The sequence below is a fragment of the Triturus cristatus genome, chromosome 2_2, assembly GCF_964204655.1.
Source record: "Triturus cristatus chromosome 2_2, aTriCri1.1, whole genome shotgun sequence".
Lineage (NCBI taxonomy): Eukaryota > Metazoa > Chordata > Amphibia > Caudata > Salamandridae > Triturus > Triturus cristatus.
Window position 1 is genome coordinate 1,011,656,487 of NC_140582.1, and position 21,498 is coordinate 1,011,677,984.

Consider the following 21,498-nt stretch of genomic DNA (forward strand, 5'->3'; position numbering starts at 1 on the left):
CAGACACCAGCGCACCAGTTGGTGCATAAATTACCAGTGATGTCGTGTCCGGAGGCAGAGTTGTGACTGTCTGGCACCCCTGGCAGCGCTGAAAAGTCGATGCTGTAGAAACCTCTTTAATGATTTATTAAACTATATTTAAGTATTCGCTGAAAACCTCTGTACAGTGCAATTAATACTCATTAAATTGTGATCTTACATTGAATTATATGCTCTGTCGTGTTTGCATGAATGTATTTTTGATTGTGTATTTGACACTGATCATAGGAAATCAGACGAGAAGGTCTCAAGAGGTTGCTGAGGAGTCTGTAATTCTGCCACCCAACCTTCACCTCCAGATTCTGAGCATTCCTGGATGGAAATATAAATCTAATCATACAGAGCACATACAGACTATTCATAAAGGTAAGCTTTATTTTGAAATGTTTGTCAAGTACAGTATGCAATTATCAAGGGGAGTCACAATCTAAAAAAGTGTGGTCGTGGAAAGACCCTTAAATGATTCACGTGATAGGTGTTGCAGTATTCATATTGAAAGGTATGTAGTGTCCTTAGTGCATTGCTTATCGTAATTTCTTACTTACCGTTAGAGGAATAATTACTCAATGCAGTGACGTCACTTGGCCGGCCACACTGAAAGTATTACACTCTTTTAAATCTTCTGGAATCTCTTTAAATGCTATTTGAAGACGTAAGACATAAATGTTTTAGTTTCTATTGGAATTTTCATTTAAAAGCATGTGTCGTGTTAAACAGTTTTAAATATTTTGTTGTTCATGCTATTCTCCATTTTGTCAATACCTTGATTAAAAGACTTCAAACTCACAAAATGACTGATATCTAGTTTAAAAAGGTTACCCTTTACTTCTGGTGGTTCATATGTGCTCCATAGTGAAGTTTGTGACTTTAAATTTCCAAATGTATTACAAGTAATTTAGTTGCTGAAAACTCGTGATAGCTTTTTATTGGGAAGCTAAGAAGTGCTGCTATTTCTGCTAATTAAGTAAGAAGCACAGATACCTTTCATCTCCCTTGTGAGAACCTCAAAGATGAAAGACCTTCCCAGATCCAGGCTGCAAAAAGTTTCCTCCTTGAATCTACGCCAGCGTTGATGGTTAGATACTGTTTGAGCACTTCTCTTTCAGGAATATTTCTTGACCATCCGCACCAAGAGATCTGTATGGGCATAGTGTGCTGCATGTGTAATCAGTTATTCAGAGTGAGCTGTCATCAGCTGTTGAAACAGTAAACAACATGAGACGATGAGAGGAAGTACACCGTGCCAATCCATCATAGTAGTAAATGTGTAAGGGAAAGGTTTTTCATGCTCTTCTCCATGTCATACTAGGTGATTTTTTTTTTATAGGATAAGTGGAGACAGTATAATCTTTAGCAGCCATTTGCATTTAAAATGTGGACCATATTGTGTCCAGTAAGCTAATTAATTGGTTATGGAGGTGATGGACCTGTTTTTTCGGGTCGGGAAAGGAAGATGGCGGAATGCTTCCGCCTCTGAGATCACCCCCGCCCGCTCCTAACTGATGGCAGCCACCAACAACCCCCGTTTACCTCCGCTGTCTGAAAGTTAACTGAGCGGAATTTCATGGAGAATAACGAAGAAGCATTTGTGAAAGAATTGTAATTATACGGACTGTATGCTTCGTTGATATCGCCTCTCAGCTGCTCTTCTGTTTGTCAACCTCCGTTCCCGCTGCCAATGTGCCGGCTGACTGAGACCAGCTGCGCGGTGTTTGGGATCCGCGCAGCGAACTGGTTCGTGTCCGGATCGCCGCGAGCAGCTTTCTCAACACTTTCCTTTCAACGCCCCTCTGTCTTACCAAGTGGAGGTGTGATTAATCTTGAAGGGTTTCTGAGCTTTCGGAGAAGCTAGTCTTATAGCTCAGGCACTGGTTACTGGCAGCGGAAAGCAGTGGCGCCCCCACGTATGACTCGCCGAGGACGGGCGGGGGTCCCGGTGAAGATAGTAGCTGCTAGACCCGGCCCGGCAGAAGGAGCTGAGACGCTCAGGTCAGATCCTGTAAGTCCTGGGGGAGTACATGAAACCGCCTGTGACATTAATGGGGTACAAAGGGAGGCTGTAATTCCCAATCCCCAGTTGGGGAAGCCTATGCTAAAGCTGCTCCGATCTGGCAAAGTCTCAGCGCTGTTACGTTCTTGTGGGTCGGACTCGGTGGCTCCAATTGATCAAATGGCTGACGTGCTTAATGCTGCAGTTAATGAGGGCTGGGGTGGAGCAGAGGAACCAGTTAAAACACCTAACCCCTCTGAGGTAACCGTTAATGGATGCATTAATGACATTTCTTCCCCTAAGGAAACCTTTACTCTGGCTGACCCGGTCTTACAAACTCAATCTAACGAGACACATAATGAAGTCCGAAATCTTAATCAAGAAGGTATAGAGTCATCTCCCTCTAAGGTTGTTTGTGGAGACATGTCTATCTCTTCCGCATCGGCACAAATCAGTGTCCTTCCTACCCAGCGGCGGCCGGACTCTGGTTCTGGTCTCGCTACTGTAAGCTTGGGTTCTTCAGTTAACGGGGGTTTAACCGGGGACTTAACAAGGGTCAGTTGCAATGTCACTATTGGGAAGGATAAAGTCGAAAAATGCTTCACCCGGCAGTCGGGCATAATCTCTCTTAGTCCAAACCAACATGTGGAAACAGAAGTCATGCTGTGGAACTACTAATTGCACCACTGAGAGTTGGAGGACTCAGAAAGGAAAAACGTATAAACAAGGCAGGATGGGAAAAGGTGGCAGAGGACGGGGGGGTGCGAGTGGGGTTAAGAACAAGGTCCATCTATCTGAGACACTGGAACGGCTGAAAGGGGCAGTCAGTAATACAAAATCAAGCCTGGAGCTGAGCCCTCTTCGGAAATGGGTATCTACAAAAGGGGAAGTAAGATCAATTGTATCCAGGTTATCTAACTCAGGAATTCCTGCCCCTTCTCCTGCCATAACTAAGACTAATCCGACTTGTCAATCAAACTTATTATGTCCCGGCCGGCCTCCCCCTCGACACACCTGAGAGTATGTCTGTCACGGACTCGGATGGTCCACCTTCTGACATGGCGGCATCAGTGGACAGTCCCCAGGACAGTTCTCAGACCTCAATTTGGAATAGAAGATGAAACTACAACAGTAGCTATCGGTCAAATCTTGACTCCTGTCCCTCCTTGTTCATCTAAAGACCTATCAGTCTCAGGGGCTGTGGGGGCAGTGGGGGGGAGAAATCTTTTGAAGAATTTCCACAGGATAAAACTTTTGATGAAGAGCCTTCTTTATCTAGGATCATGCAAGCACTTAAGATACAAAGACTTGAAGCTCAGCAACACTACCAACAAGCTAGGGCTGATAGTTCCGAAATTAAAAAGTCACTAGCTGAGGTCACTAGTAAGGTATCTCATCTAATCGTAGAGGTTTCTGACCTTCAAGACAGGGTGGCCGCAGTAGAGGAGGAAAGTTCGCTCACTATGAAGCAGGTTGACATACACGAATTGCAGTTGACCAATGTTCAATTAAAACTTGAAGATCTTGAGAACCGCCAGCGGCGTATGAACCTGAGGATCTTCGGGATCCCGGAAGGTAGTAAAGGAACTGACCCACGAGCATTTGTTGTTGGCCTTCTTCAAAAAGCATTCCCGGACTTAGAGGATTGGTACATGGATACTCAAGTCCAAAGAGCACATAGGCTACCACTCTTTCTTCCACGGGACGCTCAATCCAAAAGAAACTTTGCAAGGCCTATTCTAGTTTTTTTGGTAATTTTTTGCTACGGCAGGCCATCTTTTTTAAGGCACGTCCAACAGTCCCTGTTAAAGTGGGCTCTCTCTCTATATTTGTCTGTTCTGATCTTTCTAAACCCACTATGGAAAGGCGGTGGCTATTGCGGCAACTTATGGATCCCCTTAAAGCTATATGTTCTCAGGTCATACTACTGGAACCTGCCCGCTTGAAAGTCATTAAAAATGGTCATACTCATTTATTTTTTACGGAGCAGGATGCAAAAAAGGCTCTTCATAAATGGCAAACTGTAGCAAAGGACTGAGTAATGCCTTTAGGCGGTTATTTTCTTTCGATGATGTCTGTATTACTTCGTTAATATTCTCTAGGGTTTTAGGTTATTTCTCTTATTTGAAATATTATTTTGCTTTGGGAGAGGTTAGGGGGTTGGTGGGAGTGGGGGGCCTCGGTTGGGAGTGGGGCGAGTGGTGATCTCCTTTTGCTGTCATTTAGGACAGCTTAGTTTAAGGGTTGAATCCTTTCTATGGATACTGGGTGGAAGGTGCTTTTGGGTGGGGTGGGAAGAGTCTGTAGGTCGGGAAGGGTGAAGGGGGGTTTAAATGGTCACAGCACACTAAGTAAAATAATAAAGTTTTGGCTGAAAACTTACTATGTCAGTTTGGTTACAGATGGATTTAATAATTGTAAAATCAAGATGAACATTTTTTCTTATGTCAAGTAGTAAATTTAAAATTATGAGTTGGAACGTATGCGGACTGAACCAAGCCAATAAAAGAAGACTGGTCTCGGAAGAATTGAAGGTCCTCAAACCAGATATAATTGGCCTTGTGGAAACACATATGGCCTATAAAGATAGAAACTATCTTAAACAACTAGGTTATGATTTAATTATCTGTACATCACAGGTGGTGTCTATTCGTGGGGTAGCAATACTGAAAGCTTAGCGATCTGTGTTTAAAATTTTACGGACTTTGGCTGATTCAAATGGGAGATGGGCGATAGCTCAGATATCTGTTTCTAACCATAAAATGATAATTTGTACAATATACGGTCCGAACAATGACTCCTCTGACATTTTTACTTCTCTTAGTTCAGAATTGTTAGGCTGGTCTGGGGATTTGGTAGTGATGGGTGATTTAAATTGTATAATGGACAAAAGAATTGACACTACAAACACCAAAATTAGGAGTAGAATGAGACGGGTGAGGTTAGCAATTCAAGACTTGCTCTACTTACACCAATTGGAGGATGCTTGGAGAGCGCTATATCCCACACAGCCAAGTTTTACTTACTTTTCACACCCGCATAAACACTATTCGCGGATAGATATGATTTTCATTAAATATAATATGCTGGTAAACTCTAGTATGGTGGTCTGCCCCAAGATAACTTCGTATCATAACCCCATAATGTTGACGCTAACTTTGGATAATGATGAGGGTGTCCAAAGCATCTGCTTAATAATTCTGACTACATAATATTCATGCAAGAAGCTCTCAAGGAATATCTTGCCAATAATTTACATTCTACATCCTTGGCAATTGTCTGGGACTGTCAGAAGGCATATGTAAGGGGGACTACACTACAATATATAATTAAACAAAATCGGTCTCAATTTAATTTAATAGATAGTGATTACAGGAAATATATGGAGTTAGAACAACAACATGCACAATCTATTATTCTAAAAGATGTCGAGGAACATAGAATATACCTACAGGTTGTAGATTTGCCAGCAAAGCTTGGTAGAAAACTTAAAGATAAAGTGGGAACTGAGTTTATCAAGTTTAAAACTCGTCAGTATGAGTATGGCGAACAGGTTGGACGAGTGCTTGCCCATCAGTTAGCGGACCAAAAAGCCAAGGTTTATATTAAAGAAGTCATTGGGCTAAATGGTAATACTTTTTCAAAACCGCAGGAGATCTTGGAACAATTCTGTCTATTTTATACGGAATTGTATAGAGAAGCATCGTGCCCTAATATACATTTAGCTACCACTTACATACATGAGAGCGATTTGCCTTCATTGGATTCGTCTCAGACTCTAAGCCTAGAGAGAAATGCTGACCTAGCAGAGCTTATTTCTGCAATTGGGACGTTACCCACAGGTAAAGCAGTCGGGGAAGATACTCTACCACTTGAATTTTACAAAACATTTAGGGATCTTTTATGTTTAAAACGTTTTTATTGAGACAAAAAACAAACCATGGGTGAGGGGGATAGGAGGTCAGGATACATGGAATACAGTCAAAGAAAAAGGGTGCAACTCCAGAGGGTTGGCAATAGGTAGCGCAGTAAGTCAGGGGGAAAAACACAGTAAATGAAGACTAGAAATGCAAGCTATGGAATCCCCGCCCGCGTATCCGACACCCCAAATCTAAGCGATGAAAGCCGTCAGCAACTCAACAGAACACAATCCCCCCCCCATCCCCCATCCTCCCAGTAACGAAAGAACCACCCCCCCCCCCCGTCCTATGGTCCCGCACCAGAGTAATCCTCACCAGGAAGCCCCGCACCCCCCCCCCCCCCCCCCCCTCCCCGGGAGGTCCCCGTCTCACATGTAAACTAGTCCGCCGGGGTCACCGGCGGCGTCAGCCTGAGAAGCCTAAGATACCTCGGGCAGGTGAGCTCCCGGAATTCAGTGGACAGCAGCGCTAGAAAGGGTTGCCACAGCTCCTCAAATTGGTCTATCTCCCCCGCAACCGTAAGCGACAGCTTCTCCATCCCCAGCACATGCCAAAGCCTATGCAACCAACCGGTGATGGAGGGGACGTTGGCTGTGCGCCAGTGGATTAGAATGTTCTGAACCGCAGACCCCAGCGCAATTGCGATCTGCCTACCCCTGCGGGACTTCAGTGGGTACATTTGGTCATTAGGGAGGCCCAACAGGACATACGCCGGGAGTCGCGGCAACTCTATCCCAAAGTGCTTATCCACCTCGTCCAAAACTTCCTTCCAGTAGGCGGTCAGCACTGGGCAATCCCAAAGAATGTGTGAAAGGGTACCTTCCTGCCCGCAGCTCCGCCAACACCCCCTGTCAGTGTGTTTATGCATTTCATGCAGTCTCTCCGGGGTGTAGTACCAGTATGTGGACACCTTAGTAAAGGTCTCCGTAAGGCCCGTGTGATATGCAGAGTGCCGCGCCCGATACGCAATTTTGTCCCATTCCTTGTGGCTGAGTGTCCTACCCAATTCCCTGTGCCAGCGCTCCCTCCCCGGGTTGTAATAGTGAAACGGCGGGGGTTGTAGGTATTTGTACAGATCGGTAATTAGCTTAGCGTCGGAGGTCCGAGTAGCCAGCCACCTCTCATACGGTGTAATTGGACGGGCGGCGGTGGCACGCACCTGGGGCTGGAGGGCCCAATGCCGAACCTGCATGTAGCGCAATCTGTCCAGCTCCGTCAGGCCGAACTCCTGGTGGAGTTGCTGAAAAGGAACCACTCCCTCCGGGCCATAGATCTGGAAGAGTGCCCTGCAGCCCGCCTGCACCCAGTGGGAGAAAACCCCCGGCTCCATCCCTGGGGAGAAGTCCGGGTTGCCCACAATGGGCGTGAGCGGCGAAGGGAAGGTGGTAAGGCCCCGGGCCTCACAGACCGCGTCCCACACACGCAGGGGGACCCGCGTAACAAAGGAAGCGTAAAGATTAGGGGGGCGATGCGCGCGGCGCAGGAATGGAACCTCTTGTAAGGTGCGGCCCGCCACCGCCTGGTCTTGGAAGAGCCAGTGTTTGTCCGACTCCCACCTGCTCCACTCCACCAGATAGCGTAGCTGTGCCGCCTGAAAGTACTTACGGAGGTCTGGAATGCCGAGACCCCCCGCCTCCGGAGCAAGCGTGGAGAGGACCCTCTTCATGCGTGGCCTGCGGCCCTGCCAGACAAAGCGGGAAATGTCAGCCTGCATTTGTCGTATCCAGCCCACCGGGGGTTGGAGCGGGAGGGCCCGGAAAAGATATAGTATCTGGGGCAACACCGTCATCTTGACCGCCGCGATTCGCCCCAGCCAGGACAGCAGGCCTTTGTTCCAGCGGCCAAGCTCATCCTTGATCTTCCTGCTGAGGGAGGCATAATTGGCCGTAACCATCTCCGGCAATGTAGGCGCCAGCAAGATCCCCAGGTACGGCACCGTGGACGAGGACCACTGCATGGGGAAGAGCTGCTGAAGATCCCTCCTGGTATCCGCAGCCAGGGACACGTCTAACGCCATCGACTTGCTCATATTCATTTTGAAACCGGCCACCCCCGCAAAGGCGTCCAGTTCCCGGAGGCAAGCAGGCAGCGACCTCCTAGGGTCGTCCAAGGTCAACAGGACATCATCCGCGTAGAGACTGACGGTGTGGACGTACTGGCCCATCCGGACCCCGACAGCATCCGGATTATTACGAATCCTCTGAGCAAACGGCTCCATGTAGAGGGCAAACAAGAGCGGCGAAAGAGGGCAGCCCTGCCGCGTGCCGCGCTCGATGGCAAAGCCACCGGAGCTACACCCGTTGACCCGCACCGACGCTGAAGGATGCTTATAGCAGTTAAATACCATGGTGCGGAACTTATCGCCGATCCCCAATTTCTTGAGGACCAGCTCAAGATACGGCCAGTGGACTCTGTCGAAGGCCTTCTCCGCATCGACGGACAGCAACATCCGTTCCCCCGAGATCCTTGAGGCCTTCTCCAGAACATGCGTCACCCGCTTGGTGTTGTCAACCGTCTGTCTGCCGGGCACAAAACCAGCCTGGTCCGCCTCCACCAGACCGGGGAGGTGTGGACTCAGCCTGGACGCGAGAATCCCCGTGTACAACTTGAGGTCGACATTTAAAAGCGAGATGGGACGGTACGAGCCGCAGAGGGCCCGGTCCTTCCCAGGTTTCGGGATTACCGCGACCGTCGCCCTCAGGAGATCCGGAGGGATGGCTCCAGGTTCGGAAAAAGAGTTAAATAGCCGAGTAAGGACAGGGGCCACGACCGTGCAAAAAATCTTGTAAAATAGCGACGTGTACCCGTCCGGGCCAGGGGCCTTGCCATGTTTCAGCCGCGCGATAGCTGAAATCACTTCCTCAACATGGATGTCCCGCTCCAGGTGGTCCGCCTGAGCCGGATCCATTACCGGGAGGGTCACCGACTCCAAATAGCCGTCGGCATCCCGTGGCGAGGAGGGCTCCTCAGCATACAGCGCCTCGTAGAAGCCGCGGAAAGATTCCGCTACCTCCGCGTCCCCGGAGACAACCCCCCCGTCCGTGCCCACCAATTCTTTCACAACGCTACGCTGTTGCGCGACCCGGAGCCGGTGTGCTAGGAGCTTGCCACATCTGTCCCCCCCCAGTGTAGTAGGCATGTTTCAAGCGTAGGGCGGCATACTCCGCCCTGTCAAGATCCAGAGCCGACAGGAGCTTCCTCGCTGCCTTCAACTGCCTCCACACCCTCGGCGCCCCCGTGCGGCGGTGGACCTGCTCAAGCTCCCGGACCTGAGCTGTCAGCTCATCCCTCTTCAGTTGCCGCTCCTTATTTTCAGCTGCAGAGATAGAGATAAATTCCCCCCGGAGGACTGCCTTCAATGCCGCCCACTGTGTCGCCTGCGAGGTGTCAGTGTTGCTATTGTGGGTGAGATAGTCCTGTATGACCTCCCCGATGCGTTGCACCACCGACTTCTTGTGTAGAAGGGTATCCCGAAGGCGCCACACCCCCCGAGAGGGGGAGGCTGCCGGCCACTGGAAAACGCCGGTGACTGGGGAGTGGTCACAGAGTCAGGACCCCGATGTCCGCCGCCGTGGCGGCGGCACGCATCGGTCCACTCACCAGGAGGTAGTCCAGCCGTGAGTAGGTTCGGTGTGCGTGCGAGAAATAAGAGTAGTCCCTATCCGTGGGGTGCATGGAGCGCCAGAGGTCGTGCAAGTCCATTTCCGCAATCCGGGCCCTCCCAGCCTGGGACAGTTCCCCCGTCTGCGGGAAGCGCTGCGCCGATCTGTCCATCACAGAATCGAAGACAATGTTAAGGTCCCCGCCCAGGATAATGTGGCGGTCGGTAGAAGCAGTGACATCCACCAGCGCGGAGTCTGGGAAGCGCTCTTGGTGATCATTTGGGCTATAAACGGAGCCGACCGTAAATGCTATGCCTCCCAGGTGCATGCGATACGCAAGGAGCCTCCCCTTCTGTTCAGCACACTTATGCAAAACCTCCCCCCGAAAGGAGCTCGCTAGGAGAATGGCTACCCCCGCCGTCTTGTTCGCTGCCGAGGAAAAGAACTGGGTAGGGAACTTAGCAGAACGCATCCTATGGCAATCTCGGGGCAATAAGTGTGTCTCCTGCAAAAGGCAAATGTCCGCCTGCGTCCCCTCCAGCAACGAAAGGATCGCTCTGCGCTTCACCGGGTTATTCAGACCCTGAACATTAAGGGTCACTACCTTTAGGCCCGGCATTCCTCGCGGGGATCGGGAGCGCCATGCAATGGGCAGGGAATCAGCGGGTGGGGCGCGCGGGGCCGCCGCGCAGGACAAGCCAAAACAAAGCGGGCACAGACAACATCGGACGGGACCTTCCCAACCCCAAAACAACCCCCTCCCCCACCCCAAACACAACCCTGGCAACTAGCCACCCACAAACTCAAACACCCCATTGTCTCAGTCAAGCCCCAAGACGGGCAAGTCCGTAGAAAAGAACGAAGTGGACGTCCAGCCACTCACCTCCATCCGCTCCCCCCCAACCCCCCCGCCCCGTACCAAGCATGTAAAGAAGCTAAAGACATCTCCCCCCGGAGTGTGTGTTAGGCCGTCAAGGCCACGCCAGAGGAGCCGTTCGAGTCCCCGGCCGCCGCCCTCAGAGCGTCGGCCATGTCCGCCCTGATGGTAGGGGAGTCCGGACGCCCCACGCTGGCCGCTGAACGCCGCCTCGTTGACCTCCGCCGGTTCCGTCTCTCCGAGGACCTCCACGACGGCGTAGCTCCGTCTTCCTCCGCCGCCGTGAGCCCCAGGACACCACAAATGTCTTGCAAGGAGCGTAGCTGGTGTAACACCCCATTCCACCGAAAAATCAGGCGGAAGGGGTGACCCCAAGAGTACGGCGTCTCATGTTCGCGTAAAAAGTCAGTGGCAATCCTAAAGGACCTGCGTTTCTGCAGCGTGATGGCGGAGAGGTCCTGGTAAAGCGCCACCGGCCGGTCCCGGAAAGTCAGGGGCTGTTTCCTGCGGGCCTCAGCCATGATGCGTTCGTTCAGTGGAAAGTCGGGCAGGAAGGCCAGAATGTCCGGTGGAGGTGCCGATGACTGGCGCTGCCGGCCGACCCTATGCGCCCTATCAATGCTGATGGGAAAGTCCGCAGCTTCCCCCAGGATCTCTCGGAACAGGGCCTGCAGGTAGCCCCTCAGTTCGGACCCCTCATCCGCAGTCGGCACACCACGCACTCAGATGTTGTTCCTCCGAGATCTGTTCTCAAGGTCCTCAGAGTGGGCCTGGAGCTCCACACACTGCTCCCGGAGGCGGAGAACGTCCTGCTGTAGGTGGACTATCTCCTCCGCTCGATGTTGGCCCTCCGTCTCCACCGCTTCAACACGTTCGCCAAGGCCCTCCACCTCCCTGCGCACTTCTCGGACCTCGCTGGCCACCTCCCGCTTCAGTGTCTGGAAGTCCTCCCTGAGGGAGCTAAACAGTTCCTCCATAAAGGCCCTCGTGACGGGTGGCTCCCCCCCAGTCACATCCGCCGGAGCCCGGGAGGACCCCGGCGAGGGCTGCGTCCTGTCCCGCAATTGCTGGGCCCTGCCAAGCATGTCCGGCAGGGTACGGTCCCCCTTCTTCGGGCCGCCTCTTCCAGACATCGCTAGCTCCGCAGTCGAGCGCAGATCCAGGCGCCCCAGGGGTGCTCAGCCGCCGGCAAGCACTCGACGTGGGTATCCCCCACGAGCGGAGTCGCTGCGTCACAGGTGACAAAATGGCGGCCCAGTCCGGTCACCGTCAGCCGCGGGAGCCCGTGCGAGACAACCAAGGGGGCCGCAGTGGGGGGGTCTCATCAGCACATCCCTCCGAGAGTCAGCCCAGCAGCAGCGGGGGCACCTGCATCCAGCAGCCAGGACTCCGGCGAAGGCTGCCACCACTGCTCCTTCGGGGACAAAATGGCGGCAGGGCGGAGCAGGCCAAAATGACCAGGCCCGACGACACCACCGGGCCCCCTGAAGCACCCCACAGTCAAATAAGTTCCACCACCGGCCCCAGTCCGTCACGCACAGGGGCCCAGATGGTTCAACCCCGTCAGGGAGTCCGCTGTACCTCGGCTAGGGGTTAGGGGCCCCCGCAGTGTGAGGTGTCGCCGCCACAAGTCTGAGTGCCGGGGCGCCCGTCCCAAGCCTTCCGCACCGTCGGGTCCTCTCCCGCAAGGCGCCTTCAATCACCGTCGAGCGGCGGGCCAGATCCCCTCCAAATCGCAACTTTCAGCACCAGGCCCAACCGAGGTGTCCGGACAGCACTCCAATGCGCTCCGCCCCTCGGGCTCACCGTCGTCGTCCCTTGAACTCGGTCGAACTTTTGGGGGGGTTCCCCCGAGGCGATCCGAACCAAAACAGCACCAATATGCACCCCTGATGCTCCGCCACTCTCCTCTCCCGCGCTGAGCCTCTGCAGGGGGAGAAAAGCGTAAGAAAAGGGCTCAAGCTTGGCCGGGCCGGAGGAGCTACGGGAGGAAGCGTCCGCTCACCCCGCCATCTTGGCCACGCCCCCTAGGGATCTTTTGACTCCAATTTTGTTAACACTGATCAATGGGATACTTATGGGAGGGGATTCTCCCCCCTCCTGGAATAAGACTAATATAGTCGTATTTCCGAAAAAAGATAAGCCGCCTGACAACCTCGGTTCATATAGACCGATATCTTTAATTAACTCTGACGCTAAGATCTTCTCTAAACTGCTAGCAACTCGCCTTGCTCCTCTAATGCATTACTTAGTGTCTGAGGAACAACACGGTTTTATTCCTGGTAGGGACACTGCTGCGCATATTAACACGGCTATAGTCGCATTCGACGTCGCAAATCAGCTGGATCGGCAGATTGGGATGATCATGCTGGATGCCGAGAAGGCCTTCGACCGGGTGGCCTGGGGCTCCTTGTGGTGTATGATGGGCTCCTATGGCCTCGGTCGGAGGTTTATCTCGGCTATTCAGAAACTATATCACAAACCCACTGCCACGATCAAGTATAATGGCCTTGCGTCGTCCGTGTTTAGTATTGCTCGCGGTACACAGCAAGGGTGTCCGCTCTCTCCTTTATTATTTGCACTATATATAGAGCCGTTTATCAAGCACTTACTCCTTAATACATCTATACTACCAGTTGTTTTTAATGGTACCCTTTTGAAAGTTACTGCTTACGCGGACGACATTGCTGTCTTCTCCATAAGGCCAGTAGAAACTATCTCTGAACTAACTCAAGAAGCACACCGATTTGGGCTTTTTTCTGGATATAAATTGAATTTGAATAAAACACAGTCTATCCTAAATTTCACACTGACACATGCCCCATCATCATTAGGTATTACAACCTCGGCTAAATACTTGGGGGTATTTTTAAGTTCTAGCACGTATGATATATTTGATTTAAACTATACACCGCTCCTGAAAAAGGTTAATAATGACTTGCGTAGGTGGCAAAAACTTCCGCTGACAATTATTGGTAGGTGCGATATAGTAAAAATGAATATACTTCCTAAATTTCTTTACTTATTCCGCGCCATTCCCCTAAAGATTCCGATGTCTTTTTCTAAGCGTTTAGATAGCATCGTCGGAAGCTTTATTTGGAACCATCGGAGAGCAAGACGGGCGCTTAGATACATTAAGTTATCTTTCAAACAGGGAGGCTTCAAACTTCCAGACTTCAGAACCTACTTCTGGGCTGCCTTCGTTAGCCGAATCCAGTCTTTAATTAAAGGAACTGATGTGAGGAAGCCTTGGTTAGCATACCAGTTGGCATGTGGCTCTAGTACTGGTTTCCTGCATCAGTGCATGTCTGATCCTAATTACTACAAAAGAGTCCGATTTAAGACTATTAGTCATATTCATTATATTTGGCAAGACATATGTAAAAAGTTTAATCTTTCAGATCTACATGAATTTACTTATCTCTGGGGTAATCCTAAGTTTCCCGATATCTTTTCGGACTCTGTTACACAACTTTGGCAACAACAGGGAATCACAATCTTGGGGCAGCTCTATGATGAAAAAGGTTTCAAGTCATATCAGTCGTTACTAACGGAATTTGGGCTTATGTATAACTCCTTTTTTAAATATCTACAAATTAGGAATTTCTTTATACAAGGTAAAGGTCTCCTGGCTCTCCCCCCAACAACAGAAGTTTTACGTATTATTTTTAAGAATAGTACTCATGGTCTGATAGGGAGAGCTTATGGCTGTTTTATGGAAGAATCTGACGATGATCTGCCTCAGGTTGCAGCGAAATTAAACACTCTGTTCAGTATAGAGGCGACTTCGGACGAGGTTTCAGATTCACTTGTCAGAATTAGCTCCTCTGTCACCTCAATCAATTTAAAACTGCAACAACATCGTATTTTATTTATGCTGTATTATACTCCAAAAGTGATTTCCAAATGGACTGCCCCAAATAATACTATTAAATCTTACTGTCCAAAGTGTAACAAATTCGCTGCAGATTTGCGGCATATGTTTGTCACATGTCCCAAGCTTGTTGATTTTTGGTGCAAGATAGCTTATGAACTGAGTAAGCTAACTGGTAAAACAACGGTTTTATCAGAAAAGGAAATTTTATTGGCGTTACTATTGGACACTGGTAATGTTACAAATTTCTTCGTGTCAATCTTTATGGCTTGTGCTCGTCTGACTATTGCTAGAGTATGGATAGAAAAATCTAGCCCTACTATTAAAGAATTTAGGCTGCTGTTGAGGGGGGGTCTATGAAATGGAGTTGGCATTGTCAAAAGCAAGGGGTCTACGTGCTTTGGTCAAATTCGAACGGCTCTGGTCCTGCCTTCAGTGGGATTAAAAGTATTCTTAGTTATTATTGCTGAAACGGCTTGGTTATGATTCGATATGTTAATATGATAGTTTTATAAGTTACCACCTGTATTTATGTACTTATTTAATGTAATAGTACTTAATGTCATAGAAAATGTTTGTTTTCTTTTTGATTTTTTTTTCTCTTTCTTAGTTTGTTGGTAGAAGTTAAATATGACATGTATCTTTCTCTCTTTTTTTTTTCCTTGTATGTTGTGACTGTGACCAATAAAGTTCAATATGAATTTAAAAAAAAAAATAATAATTGGCCAATCAGCCTCGCGCTGCCAGTGCTTTGTGTTGGCCGCTTTTGGCTTTCCCAATGCCAGATGTTTGCAAGTCTGCCGGCAGTGGGAGCTGGCGATTTTGAAAGGCAATTTGTTGTACTTTCAAGATCACTGCCACATTGCATAATGCAGTTTGGCATGATGGGACGGCCATCTTGAAGGTATACAACATAATGTGTTCATACTTTCAATATTGGCATTGCGTTTGGTCATGAAATGTTGCATCATGCACCCTGGCAGCTATCTTGAAAGTATTAAAATGTTATTTTCTGTCCTTTCCGGATGGACATTCAATGTCATGGCTATCCTGAAAGTATAAGAAGTACACTTTCAGGAGGGCACGTCATCACTGTTAGCTTTGCCAGAGCCAGCGCATTATAAAAGGATCCGGCATTGGCAAAGTGAACAGCAGCAGCCAGCGTACAGTGATTCTCTGAGAGAGGGGCGGTGGGGATTAGTGAACGAGGATGTCAAGAGGCACCAAAAAGTGCTGTGGTCCTACAAAGGGCAACCATAAATATGGCTCACACGTGCAAAATGTACTGCTGCCTCCCCCAGCTTCCCCCTTTAATTCTGTGAAACCACATCAAGGCATAGCCAAGCGTAGTGCGGGGCAAAACCCAGTGCAACTCCAAGCCCACTATTCGGGCAATAGCGCGCCTTTGACGAGTCAATCACTTGTTCCTCCTCGGTACTTAGAGGGGAGAGGTTTGTAGAAGCTAGAAGTGTACAAGCAGCAGAGGATGGAGCAGGATATGCACTCACATGGAGTGTATGCAGTGTTTTCTTCGACAAGCACCTGAAGCTGTCTGTAGTGAGAGCGCTAGAATGAGCAAGAGTTCCAAGCCAGTCTCTGCTTTCTCTGCAGACAATGTTCATTGTACAAGAGATTGCCTACTTTTCCATTTTGAAGTCAGCAGTAAAGGTGTACGAAGTTGCAGAGCCTGATAACTTTTTTAATTAAAAAAATAAACATTAGGTAGATAGTGAAGATACGTAGCTACCCATAGATTAATAACGATACAATGAGGGTCATTGTCGGCGCACCTTTGTGGCAGTGGGGAAACTGTTTGGGCAACTAATGACTGCTGCCACAAGTGGCTGTCCTCAATATCTTCTGCTCTTAGCCACCCCACACAGGTGGCTCACCCGCCTGTACAAACTCGCTTTATGGATCTGTTCTCCCAACCTCTCTTTGGCACCTTTCAAGTCAGTCCAAAATGTCCTGTTTTACCGTAGCAATGTATCTACAATAAATTTTCAATTAAAAACGGACACGTCACTAATCACTAGAACGTTTCTGCTTTCAAGTGTAGATAATTATCATAACCTGAGTATAAATTGGAGATAAGTAAAGTAAACCCTAATTCCATTAACCTCTTGTCCAAGACAGCTATAGCGATAGCCAAGAATATATTATTCTTACTCCCCATTCATTATCACTGTGAAAGCAAAATCCTTACAGTATAGAGCGTAGCCATACATTATCATGCTCTTTTTATATACACCCTAACTAGTCTTCTGCGTGGTATTTTACTTACAGCTTGGCAGCTATCTGTAAGACCTCTTACAGAGAGATGGTTTTAGGCGAGCCCTTTTCAGGCATTGGTTGGGATTTAGGTCCGTCCTTTCAGCCATTGGTTGCCATTTAGGTCAGCCCTTTCAGGCATTGATTGCTTTGCATCGCCCCCTTCAACCATTGTTTTGACACAATCTCATCCTGATTGACATTGAAATATTATCTCTAGCTACTAGATGTGTTATTTGTCTCCTAGGTAGTTATTCCATTGCAGTGCATGAGGTAGACGTTTCGAAGGAACCGCGGCAGCCACATAAAGAAAAAATATACATTTTATTTTTATTAAATGTACATCATGATTTGCTGTGATTGGTCATTTTACCATTTGGAAAGTATGCATACATTCTCCATGATTAATAACAAACTATTCATCTAATGCCCACAGATCCAGAGCAAATGGGTATGTCCCTCTGAGAGGGGCTTTATATTGTTAATTTTCAAAACCTGAAAGGTGCTTAGCAACTAAAAAACTGTGGCGAGAAATGTGTAAAGTTCATTTAAATACCAGAATTAAATTCAAAGATGATTAGTATTTTCTGGTTAAATTTGCATAAAATGACGGCAAATTTTGAAGTTGAATGCACACTCAATTTATGGGTGCAATGACCTACTCATAACCAGTGATGGCTTTTGCTTCATCTTTTGTGCTTGCTTGTGTGGAAACATGAGTTCCAGGACAAGGGGTACTGTAGCCTGTTGGAGGTGATCAGCTGTAGGGTGTTGCATCACTAGATTTAAAGCATATTTTTATCTTAGTCATAGAATCTTTAAGAGCAGTGGTTCTTAACCTGTGGTCCAAGGACACCTGGAGGTCCGCAAACCAGTCCGGGGATCCGAGCCTGCTTAGAAAATTAAAAATATTAACAGATTATTAAAGCATTTATAAATAAAGATGCTAAATGTAAAATTGAAATCTTAAAGCATTCTATTAATGTGAAGGAATTTGAAATTGGAGATTAAAAAATGAAGTACGTATCCTGAGATTTATTCATTTATTTTTGTGTTTTATAAAGCACGAACTTGACCTGTTAGGGTATCAGAGCGCTTTACAGAGTCATAGAGTTGTACAAAAGGCATGAAATAATAAAGTTTACCATCAATAGGGAGGGGGCAGGGTGCCGGGTACATAAGGGATGGAGGGATAACAATGTACAGTTTACATTACAGTTACTCAAGACAAGGTCCCAGGTTACATGGTGGGGTGGGTAGGTCATCAGAGGGAGGCAAAAGCCGTGAGTTGATCAGGGTCTCTGTGGCAGTTGAAGGTCAAGTTTAAGTGAGGAATTTGCCCATAAGGAAGGATTTGGCCTCCTTTTTGAAGCGTGCAAGAGAGGGGATTCTTCTGATGGCGGGTGGGAGAGAGTTCCATCTTTGTGGTGTGGCCCCAGCGAAAGCCCGGTTGTAAGTTTTTTTTTTTTTTTTCTCCGAAAGCGTGCTGGCTGGAGTAGGAGGTCTCTGGCGGACCGTGAGTTTCTGATTCCTCCGGATACTACAAGTTTCTGTGCAAGATATGCAGGGGAGTTTGAGTGTAACGCCTTATGTGTGATGCATGCCAGCTTAAGCTGTATTCTGGCCTCGAGAGGAAGCCAATTCAGTGCTTTCAGGTGTGGAGAAATATGGTTGAATTTCCTTGTGCGTATAAGAAGTCTGGCGGCCGCATTGAGGCAAGCTTTTAAGGGTGCCAGGGAGATCTTGGGTAAGCCCGAGAGGGTAGAACAGCCATATTCCAGCCTAGAGATGACTAGTGCTTGGACTGCCATTTTTTAGGTCGGGAGCGTCAAGGAAGGGTTTCAGTTTCTATAGGTAGCTCAGGTCGAATCTGGCTGATTTGGCCATCGAGTTGATGTGGTTCCGCATGTTCAAATTGCAGTCCAGGGTTATTCCCAGTGATTTGGCCGAGTCCACAATGGTCGGTGGGTAATTTAAGGATGTGATGGCCTTAATCCATATCTGAATTTCAGGATCGGTTTTAGGAGGGGAGATTAGAAGAAATTCTGTTTTCTTTGCGTTCAGTTTGAGTTGATTGGAGGCGAGCCATTGAATTTTGATTCAAATGTTTATATTTGTTTGTGAATTAAATAAAGTATTTCATCTTTGTCTGTTTGATAAATGCTTGTTTCTGTACTTTTTGATGATTTTTTTTCCAGCTCAAATCATTGAAAAAGCCTAGACCGGGGTTCCCGGCTTCTAGTAATGACTCAGGAGGGGTTCCAGGATTCCAAAAATGATTCATTGGGTTCCTTGGGTTCCAGTAATGATTAATTGGGGGTCCTCCAAAATCGAAAGGTTAATAACCACTGTTTTAGAGTATTCACCTGTCAAAACACATCATTGTGGTCTGCTTGTCCCTATTTGTATTACATACCTGTACTCAAAAGGAATGACTGAGCTAATGTTGAATTGATTGGATTGGCAATTTTGACCAAACATGTTAAATTATGAGGTTGGAATGAGTAATGAGTAAATAAATAATTGTGCAGCCATGTGTGTGCAGACATGGGATTCTTCCTGAAACAGACAACACTGAGCATCGTCTGGGAGTAGTGATTAAAATTGTGACATAAAAACAACTTTGTTGTGCCTGTGTTGTGAATATGAACTCAAAGTGTTCATTAGTGTCCAATATTGAATAATTGTACCATCAAGCTGTAAACATATTGCACAGTGCATGCGATACTCGAGCCAGAACCTTTTTGTAATCCAACCACAAAAGGTGGTTAAGATGTGAACAGTGATTAGCACTATCCAGAAGGTTCTTTGTGGGAACCTACTGGATAGTCATTGTTGGTAAGAATATAATGTTTCTATTATACAACTGTAGTGCTCACGGAGGTAGAACTATTAACTTTTACTAGCATTAATCACCAAAACACTTGCTTTTTTCCAAACATTTTAAAATGTAACATATATCAACAAAGATATTTTATTTCATTTATCATTCTCAGATAAATTAAATCGTGCAGATGCAGACTTTGATCGTGTTCTCCTGAGGATCAGACATTTATATGAAAAGGGGGAGGATCCTGTTCTGTCTCAGCCGGCTACAGTAAATTTGAAGGTAAACTTATGTATGTATGTGGTATTTGTTTTGCGTGAATTTAGCGAAGAATTTAGCGGAGTGATATACAGTTAACAAGTGATAAGAGAGATAGCTGGTTTGTGGATTGTTACTGTATCATGATGTTGTTGTCTTTAAGGAGTGGCATCAACTCTTACCTAAACCAGAGCAGCATGGGGGTGGTGCTGATGGCTATGCGTACAGATCTAGGGTGCAAAGATAGAAAGGAACAAGTGCCTTGTTTTTTTTCTTTTTTGCAATTTGCAGTCGCCAGTCTGATGGGGGCCTGTCTGTGGTTGTGTTGTGAGCCACTAAAGATGGTGAGCTTGTCTGCAAGATAAGCAGGGGTACTGGTCGTGATGCAGCTGGTTTTGAAGTTGGCAAGAGTAGCCAATGGAGTTCTATAGGGGTGACAGTGATGTGCTCATATTTTTTCAGGCCCTGGATGAGATGTGCTACGGTTTTCAGGATGCCCCTCAGCGGTGTCAGTGTGGAATATGGGAGGCTATGGGGCAGGGCGTCATACAGTTGTGAGAGTATAGAGGCTTGTATAGGAGTTTTGAGGTTTCCAGAAGATCTGGTAACCGAGCTGTCTTTGATTTTTTTTGCCATTGCGGTAGCTGACATTGGTGTCCAGGGCGAATCCAAGTTACTTAACCTTCTGTGAAAGTTGGGGTTCAAAGCCATCAAGGTTCATATCATTGAGCCAAATATGTACTTTTTCTTGTTTGTTCTTGGAAAATAACAGGACTTCTGTGATAGCTGGGTTGAGATGCAGGTAGGCGGTGGACATCCAGGTCTGGAAGAGGTGCAAGCAGTGTGGCAAGGCATTGGATGACATTCAAGTACATGTGTGCTTCATCAGCATATTAGAGAATCTTGATGCTATTGTTTTGTGAAAAGAGCCCCAAAGGGGCTTCTTGTAGAGTTAGAAGCTGACATTGCACAGTAAGGAACACCTAGGGGACTCTACAGGTGACAGTGATCTTTAGGGACCATGTGAACATACTTTTTTGTTTGGTTGGGCGGGAGGAGAACCAGTGAAGGACATTTCCAGTGAATCCAATTTGATACTGGTTTGAATGGTTAAATGTGTTAAAGACAACGTAGAGGTCCAGAAGTATGAGGAGGCAGAAGTCATCTTCATCTGTGGTCAGGAGGACGCTGTCTAAATATGTAAGTCTCTGTGTGAGCTGAAGCATATTTCTAGTTGTTCAGCAGATGGTTAGCACTTATGTAAACTTGGAGTTGAGCATATACTGCTTGTTGAGGTATATTGCAGATGAACGGTTAGTGAGTGATGGGCCAGTAGTTGGCGAGGACTAGAAATATAGTTTGGGTCTTGCAGTGTCTCAAAAAGACCCTTGTTAAGCCAACATGTTTCAGCCCGCATTGGTCTAGGGCCTTCGTCAGGGCTAGTGGAGTCCCTGCCCATCTAAGTAGTCTTGCCATGCAGAAATGAGGCCTAAGGCTCTCTCTCCTTAAATCAAGGCAACTTTTCCACAGAAACCATATATTTGGGTGCTTCAGATATCATGCGCATCTCGCAGGAGGCTTCCACCTGTAGTCCCACATTCGTCAGGGTAGGTAACCTGTGAGTGAACCTGCAGCATCCCGCATCAGACAGTCGCCGAACGTGGAAGACATTGCAACTCAACTACAAGACCCAAACTTTGTTTGTAGTTATACAAGCACAAAGATGAGGGTAGAGGCTAATTGAATCCGCACCCAGCAAATATCAGTGGTTCTCGTAATCAGTGAATAGTGGTGCACGAAACCAGAGAGTACTCCCCTCTTTACTCCCAAAAGTGTAGGA

General features: G+C 47.7%; 1 protein-coding gene across 1 annotated transcript in view; it reads left to right on the top strand.

Annotated features, from left to right (window-relative positions):
- Nucleotides 1-21,498, top strand: part of MAN2B2 (mannosidase alpha class 2B member 2) — a 389,507-nt gene that overhangs the window by 345,815 nt on the left and 22,194 nt on the right. The window contains exons 16-17 of the mRNA XM_085642446.1: nt 268-405; nt 19,570-19,682. Of these exons, the coding sequence (XP_085498572.1) occupies nt 268-405; nt 19,570-19,682 (251 nt within the window). The remainder of the gene's footprint in view (nt 1-267; nt 406-19,569; nt 19,683-21,498) is intronic.